The sequence below is a fragment of the Penaeus japonicus genome, unplaced genomic scaffold (assembly GCF_977035675.1).
Source record: "Penaeus japonicus unplaced genomic scaffold, GWHDUDI00000001_assembly GWHDUDI00000015, whole genome shotgun sequence".
Taxonomy (NCBI): Eukaryota; Metazoa; Arthropoda; class Malacostraca; order Decapoda; family Penaeidae; genus Penaeus; species Penaeus japonicus.
The window spans coordinates 1087978-1096699 of record NW_028234417.1 but is presented as its reverse complement, the minus strand read 5'-3'; the positions used below and the strand labels follow the sequence as shown (position 1 = coordinate 1096699).

Genomic DNA, 8722 nt, shown 5'->3' with positions numbered 1-8722 from the left:
CACTACTACCTCTACTACTACCACTACTACTACTTAAAATAATAATAATAATAATAACATTAATAACAATAAGTGATAGAAATTAAACCATAAAAAAAACAAATCCTGTTTAACCATCTGTTCAAAAAAAAATAATAAAAAAAAACATATAAAAAATAAAAAATAAAGAAAGAACACCACCATAGCAGGGTATGCTTGTATATATGCACATCTACCATCAATGGGTTAAGCAATGCTATTAGTAAATTTAAAATTCTATTCTGAAGTCTGAATTCTTGGTCCGAAGACATATCCAAATATTACAAGTTCTGCTCCATTTCTTATGACTGCTTAAAGCATAATTTTGATGGGTAATAAAAAAAACAAACAAAGTTTCTTTTACTCTTTAATAAAAAAAATATATATAAACCAAAAAAAAATCCAGTAATCTCTTTGTATGTAGTTGATGAGAAAGATAGACACGGGAACTTATGATACATATGTGGTACGTAAACTTCATAATTACGAACACCCAAATAATGATTTATACTTGTGTGAATAGGACACTTGCAATGACATTCAGATTAATCCATACTGGACCAATATTTCACAATGGAAAATATTAATAAGACAGCCGACGACAAACTGATTTTGTTGCGACAATGAATAACTTCGCATTGCAATGTATGTAATTCTGGGGTTATGTAAGATGCCATACCTACGAGAATTTTATGGGGAATTAACTTTTTGTCAACAAATGATATCACATATATGATAAATGTCTAAATCATTTTCCATTTCTCCATTTAAACAATTAATGCTGGGGAAATGGACTGTCCCCTCTAGCTATATTTTATCATTATTTCTTTTTTAACACATTTATGGTTATATAACTGCTTAGTCATGGAGGGGTCAATTGTTTGGCTTACCTGACCTAACTGTTTACCTTGTTCCTTGAATTCTTGTGATAAAAAGGTATTGCTATTACTATGATTATCATTATTGTTATTATCATCATCATTGTCACTATCATTATTCTTACTATTATCATTATTATAGCTATAATTATAATTTGTATTATTAGTATAACAACAGTAATAATAATAGCAATACTTTGATTTTCAAAAAAATTCATGGAATTGGATGATCAGATGAGCTCATGTGATTGACTTCTTGGTGACTAAGCAATTATAGAACCATGTATATGTAAAAACATATTAATAATAAAACAAAACCATAGAGGAGGGGGCACACATACATACACTCAATAGGTTAAAGATGATATCGCAAGGACAATACTATTCTTTCTCCTTTTTTGGAAATGAATTCAGATCAGCCTTTGGTATACACTGAAAATAGTCAATAAAACATATCTGATTCTTTTTAAAAAGTCCAATATAAGTCATCTTTGTTTAATACGTTCTAATTATCTACTAAAACAAGACAAAGCCAGTAACCCTGAGAGACACTAATGCAAACAATGATAATGAGATTAAGTTATTTCATTTCTTCTTGTATTCCTACTGAGTGTTCAGAATATAAAATTTGTACTGTTTTCTAAAGATGGTTGGACCTATTATGATGTCAAAGTACAAAGAAAGTAAACTAGAAGCAGGATGGTATTGAGTTCTGAAAAATGGTGTGCACATCATTATGTTACCTTTTATATATTTAACGTTTAAATGTAGTTCTGATATAAAAATACATTAACACCCTTTCCAACATTTCCAAAACCATGATAAATTCTTGCAGCATACAGCATCAAGATTTTCTTTTTAATATAAGCAAACCCATAGGTATACTTCATACAATTCAACATCCAAAATAAATTACTCACACATATATACCAAAGCTAACACCACTGATTCAGAGATAATATTATCTGAGTATCACTTCCCTGGGATCTAATAGATATAATCACACATATATTTTCTAAAAGGAGGAGTTCTGTTATATACAAAATATTGAATTGAACACTTTTCCTACACAATGTAGTCTTTCCTCAACCATCGAATTTCTATCTTTTCTTTTTCTTAATCTTTTCTTTTAATAACTGGGCAGCTATGCGTTTCTTTTCCTCCATTAACTTCTTGTCTGCTTCTCTTTGAGCAATCGTTTCCTTCTCTAAGAGGGCCTTATACATATCTTCTTTGGTCACTTTCCTCTTGGGCTTAATTTCTTTTGGTATACTAGTGTTAGCCGATGCCAATGAAGGGCCAGAGGCTTCATCACAATTTTCGTCCGTCATCTTCTTTGGACGACCGCGTTTGGGCTTGGCTGGGGAAGAGTTGCTTTCAGAGGGGTCAATCAACAGCGTCCGAGAAGGCTTTTTCGGAGCAGGGTTATCTCCCTGATGTGGTGAACCCTCTGGTGTTTTATCTTCAGTTTCGTCTTCCTCTTCCAATGGTTCTTCTGCCTCTTCCATCTTTCTTCTTTTTGTTTTGGGTCTTCCCCTTGACGCAGAACTGTTTCTCTTCCTATTTTCAGTAGCTGCATTAGAACTGGGTGGCTCTTCTCCTTTAGCTCTGGCAATAGCATCTTGCATCCTCTTACTGGTAAATTTGCTTTCTTTTACAAGTTTTATGTTGGTATAGAAAGAATCAATTCTTGTCTGAGAGGTCTTAATGCCAAGTTTTTTCATGACTGGCACCAGGATTTCATCTGCTTTGGCTCTATTCCATCCAAACTTCTCCATTGTGAACATTCTTAAGGAATCTACATTAGGAACTGCCCAAGAAAACTTTTCCAATGATTCATCCACTTCAGGTTGATAATAAGAATCAAAAATTGCTTTATTTGGAAAGGACTCAGGGATTGTAATCTGTGACAATCGCTGCTTTACCTTGGTCTGGTATGCAGCACTTACATTCCTGTGGGCTACATTCCACCACTTTTTCATATTGTTCAGGCAGTCAAGGCCTTCACCAGGGAACTCTGCCAAGACTTCCATAGCCAAAACTGCTCCTACAGATTCTATTCCTACAGTATAGTCACTCCCTGTCAGTAGGGCAAGACTGATCATTTTGTCTCTGTCTAGTCCAATGTTTGCTTTGATATTTTCCGTCTTGAAGACTTCTACATGTTTGGTCTGATTGAAAAAGTTTTTGTATACATTACAGCCTCCAAACAGGAATATATCTGAATCATCAGTGATGGTGCCTGTGGTAAGTTTCTGTGCATTGAGAAAAGCACACTGGGCTTCTGCTTCCATGGGTGCCACAAGATATGGAATGCCAAAGAGCTGCAGGAGTTCCTGAGCTTCTCCATACATCTGGTCATTCAAATTGGAAGCAATTCTTTCTATTTTTTGTGCCTGAGCCACAAGCGATTGCTGCTCTGATGCTAGTTCCTCCTCTAAGTGTTTTAATTCATCGTTTGAGTACTCCAAAGGTCTCTCAACTTCTTCCACGTTTTCTTTGTCCAATGCATCTTCCTTCAGATCTATGTCAGAGTTTGAACTGATTTTGATCTCTGTTTGCTCCTTTTCACTTTGAGTTACTGACGGATTTCCTGAACTAGTACACTGATTCTCAATACAATTTTTGGAATCATCCTCAACCCTGGGAGAATTATTCCCCATTTCCTGAGGTGATTCTGCAGAATCTGTACTTTTCTTGTTTTCTTGTAAGTCTCTTGAAACATTATCCTCTCTTTCTGGTGATGTGATCATAGCTAAGGAGGTCCTCTGCTCTATGCTTTTGTGTTTATCCAAAGATTCACTAATATCATTATCATCATTTACTTCCATAAGATCATCATCATCATCTGATTCTCTGTTTGCTTTATCTGTAACTTCCTGAATGGCACTTGCCCTTGGCAACACTGGCTCCTCTTCTGCCTTCTTAAGACTACTCTCAACTTCTTCCAAGTCACTATCATCACTTGAACTCATAATTTCCACATCATCAACAGCCATTTCCTCCTCAGCCAATGAGCTATACTTTGTGTCATCTTTGGGTGCAGTTTTACTTCCGTGAGAATTCATTACTTTTTCAATTTCCAGCTTAACAAGGTCTTGTATTTTGCTCTGTAGTTCAGTGCTAATTTCCACATCCTTTCTATTAACAGTCGATGGAGCAACTGCTTTACCTGTATTTTCTGTCTTATCAGTGGTTGCTTTCTCCATAATGGTTGGAGTGTCTAGCTTGTGCTTTCCTTGCTGTTCATTCTCTAAGACATCCCTCACTGATGTTGTTTCTTTTATATTTGCTATGTGGCCATTTGGCTGAACTGAATCAAGCACAGGCTTTGACACTGGCGTAGCATTAATATCGGTAAAAATATCAGCAAAAATATCATCCTCCATTTTCAATGGTTTGACATCAAAATCTAAAGAAATGGCAACAGCTTTTAGTTTTCCATTGCCTTCTTCACTTGAACTTTTGCACTGATTTTCCTCTGATCGTCTAGTGTCAACAACAGCTTTCTTGGGCGAATTTTTATCTGTTTCTGTGTGTACCATATCATCTAACTTCTGCTGAACAATCTTCATCCACAGGCTATCGTTTTTGTTCTCCAATATCTTATCTACATTGCTGCCTTGTTCTGCTTCTTTGGCCATACCATTAGTTTTTGAGCCAGGCAGATCCAAGGAGTCATTTTTCTCCTCTATCTCTATGAGGTCACTGTCATCATCTGAGGAATCAGCATCTGGATTAAATACAAAACCTGATGCATTCCTTGAAGTTGAGGGTTTGTCTTCATCAGCTACCACCTCCTCTCTTTTACTTGCTCCTGGTACCGTGCTCTCCTGTTTGATTAGTGCTAATATTTCGTCCTGTGTCAAGCCACTGTTCTCCATCAGGGATCCAACAATATGAAGTAAGCCATCATCTTCCATCTCTGTTTTTGCTTGTGAGTTAAATCTATACTCATCATCACCATCAACATAGTAAGATTCTTCACAGTCCGATTCCGAATCTGACTGTCGGGCCTTATTCACAATGCCTTGCTTGGCAAGTTCGGTCAAGAAGTCCTTTTCAAAATTACCATTCTTGCTTTTCATCAGAGATTTTCCCTTCTCCTCCTTTTTAATTTTGACTTCCTCTTCCTTTTTCAAGTCATCTTCTTTAACCTTTTTAACAAGAATAGAATGGGCTGAATCTTCAGATATAATCCTATGTGTTAGGCTCACATGTTTTTCCAAGTCTCCAAACATTTCCGCTTCCATTTCAACTGCTCTCTTCTTTTGGATTTCTTCCTGTGTGGTGTCAAGGGTAACCTGAAACTTTCGTCTCTTCATCAATCTATCCATCTGAAACTCTGCAAAACTGCCCCCATCTTGAGGCATTTCATTAATAGTAGCCCATGAGTTCTCCTTCCGAGTAGTCTGTAACTCGCTCAGAACCACCTGCTGTATTTCAATTGGTAGCGCTTTGAATTCCTTGCCCTCATAGTCAAAATGATGCAAATTGGGAAGACTGCTCAAAATCTGCTCATATTCGTTCTCTTCTGATTTGACGGTAGTCATTTCCTCTTCCTTTATCTCTAGTGGGGGTAAGGGAGGAAGTTCAAACATATCTTTTTCTTTCTTCTGAGGCTTTGGTACATGGACTTCGCTGGGTCCTCGTCCAGTCTTGCCCAAAGCCCTTCTGACAGCCTGGCTTTTTAGCAGATTGGACAGGAGCCTGTCCCGCACCTGCTTGGCTTTGTTGGCTGCAACATCTCTCTTTAGCCGACGTGCGGCAAGTGTCTGTTTCTTCAGGTGGGGAACACCGCCATCAAATATGAACACGGGTCTTATTCGATAAAAAAGTAACTTGCAGATTCTATGGAACAGAGTAAGTAAATGAGCATTTGCTACTGCTGCACCTCCTGGGCCTCTGAATCCTCTGACAGCCTGGTGAAGCCAAATGGATACATCTACACCCAAGATTTTGTGTTCAAGGGTTTCGAGGGGAACCGGTACGCCACAACTCTCAATGAGTTTCCACAGTCCTTTAACTCCCATGGTACTCTATCAAAAGTAAGCTACTGCAAAAATGAATGGGTACCTCTTCTCATACACAGGCCACTTTTCTCTTACTTCATTAACAAAATGTATCAAACAATAGTTTTGCCCATACAAAAATGATCATACATAAAAACAATCTCTCCTCCTTTTCATCCATATCATAAAGGGAAGGGAAAATAACATCAAGTAAGTGGCATCTTCTCCATTCTTCAGTTAACCAATGCTGAGCAGATGCAACAGGTTCGTAGCGCAGTACACCAGGTCTTGAGCACCATCTGCAACCAAAGCCTGCCATAAGTATCTGGGAAAAGATGATTTGGTGTGACAAGTGAATAAGTTACTCGATGTGATATCTTTGTAAATTCTGCAGATTTAAAACTTAGAAATAACATGCTTTTACTCAAGTGACATTTTTCTTAATCTAAGATAAAAAAAAATATTTACAGCAGACTATGTCATTTGCAATTTAGAAACTCTTTAATATTCTGCTCTTACTATTCAACAGAGAGAGAAGAGAGAATAAGGCTAATTTCAGATACATCAACTTGATGAAGTTTCACAATTATCACTTACCAAATAATCCTTTCCCTATTAATTTTACAATATGACCAAAATTTATCTGTTTTTCCAATATCACATACTATATGCATTGACATTTTGTTAATCTGACTTTATTTTCAAAATAGAGTGAAATGACAACACATTCAAACTGGATCAGTATTAACCCATTGCGTACGGGTGACATACATGACGTAGGAGCTTTGGCCTGACGACGGGCGTCATGACGTACACGACGTTCGGGGATTTTGGATAATTGTGCTATTTTATTGTGCTATGAAAAAGGAATGAGTGATGATGGCTACTGCAGCCCTAATTACTATAATTACCGTAATATCGTGCAAGCTTAACGTCCAAAACCTAGATGGCACCACTTTTTCCTAGCACCAGCAGGTGAGAGAGCCTTGAATGGCACCCATCCACGGTCTCTAGCAAGCACTGTCTCTATAGAGCGATGGCACACACTAAGTTGATGAACCCTTGCTCTAAAGTACCGCCGATGAAGGATGTGCAGGCAGAACGAGAAGAGGAAGGTGACTCAATCCATACCCAGTGTCTAAAATGTGTTCCTGGGCCAATATGGATGCCTTTCACTGTGGCACTCACAGTCACAAGCACAGGTTTCATTCCTCTTCCCTACCTCTTCTTGTTATCTTTATTGTAGGTGGTTATATGTTTCGTATTCGTTCATGACAGCACAAAAATACGAAAAAATAAAGTTGCATTTTGTCCTCCCATAAAACAGCAATACTTCTATCACATTGAGTATAAAGAAAATAATTAGCTAATATGGATAATATACTACAATTTTAGTCAACTGCAGCACTGATAGAGCCTGTCATATGGCACATATAAGTCTCTAAACTCAATAAAACACACAAAAAATAAAACACAAAAACCGCTCTAGTTTTACAATGAATGACTGAAAGAGATTGGGATGCTTCAAATTATATTGCTTCAAGCGGTCTCTCTCTAAAATAAAACCTATCCTGGAGGCTGGGCAAGCAAATTTATCTCCGTCTGCAATGGGTTAAAAGCTATACCAGTCTAAACACTGGGGCAGGTATTGTACACACATAAAAAAAACAAATCACATGTCTTTTGTACATAATTCTGTCATCATTATCATTAGTATGCTGAGAGCAAGTTCACAAAGTTCACAATGATATATACATCATTCATATAAGAAGTATCTAAATAACAAGATATGGGTAAAACAAATTCAATAATACATCACACACATACACAGTTTTAACCACACTGCTGTCATCCAGATTGGCTGCCATATATTCTTAAAACATTAATCTGACATTAGTATATCATTAAATACCAGTTCTCAGTGCAGTCCAGACAAATGAGACATAACTGCATTTACACTCAAATGCATGTTCTATTTGATAACCTGTATCCCACAACTGGTATATGTATATCAGAGCTTGCAAATTGATGTAGGATGGTGCAGGCATATTTACCTGACAACAGCTAGCTAATTAAAATATCAGAGATGCAATGCAATGCAAAAGGCCAGAGTTGCTAGCAACATCAATCTGACACCTTCACCAGAGCAACACATCCACTCAAAGGTGGCAACTTAACCCTTTCCTGATGGGGCACGTGCTACGTGAATACCCCTATGCCGGGCGATTGCAATATTGCATTGGAATCGTCACACTGGCATGATGCCCCGGCATCGGGAATTTAGTCACGAGTGTGACGCACCGTCGTCATAGGGTTATGATTATCTTAAAAAAAAAAAGTTCAAGTTTCTACAATTTAGTAAGACCTGTTTTCATTTTCTATCTGAAGGTTGGATGCTTTTAAGTCAGACTAACATGACATACAAGGTCAATTACTGGTAGTGCTTAACAACATATTAAGTGCTACCACTTTGTAAAATACCTCATTTCAATTCTATCCCACTGTAAAATTGTTGTTAGAATTATTAACTGAATTACACAATTGCATGCTTAACCCATTGTGTACGGGTGTCATGACATACACGTCGGCACTAATTAGGCCTAAGAGACAGGTGTCAATGCGTACATGACGCGACATCAGGATCTACTCATAGTTGAAGCGCGCACACAGTCATGGAGTATTATGGCTGTAACGGCGCTAGCTCTAGAGCTACAAAGTCAGCCTGAACTCGCATTTTATGAGGGATTGATAGAAAAATATTGTTTGGGCTAGTCTGCAATACCCAGTGGGCAGAGAAAACCCTTTCCACATCCC

General features: G+C 37.5%; 1 protein-coding gene across 1 annotated transcript in view; it reads right to left on the bottom strand.

Moving 5' to 3' along the window:
* The window catches only part of mus201 (rad2 superfamily protein mus201), a 6261-nt gene extending 209 nt beyond the window's left edge, over positions 1-6052 (bottom strand). The window contains exon 1 of the mRNA XM_043014621.2: positions 1-6052. This exon is cut by the window's left edge and continues 209 nt beyond it. Coding sequence (XP_042870555.2) covers positions 1997-5929 — 3933 coding nt within the window. The 5' untranslated portion in view covers positions 5930-6052 and the 3' untranslated portion in view covers positions 1-1996.
* Between the last annotated feature and the right edge of the window lie 2670 nt (positions 6053-8722).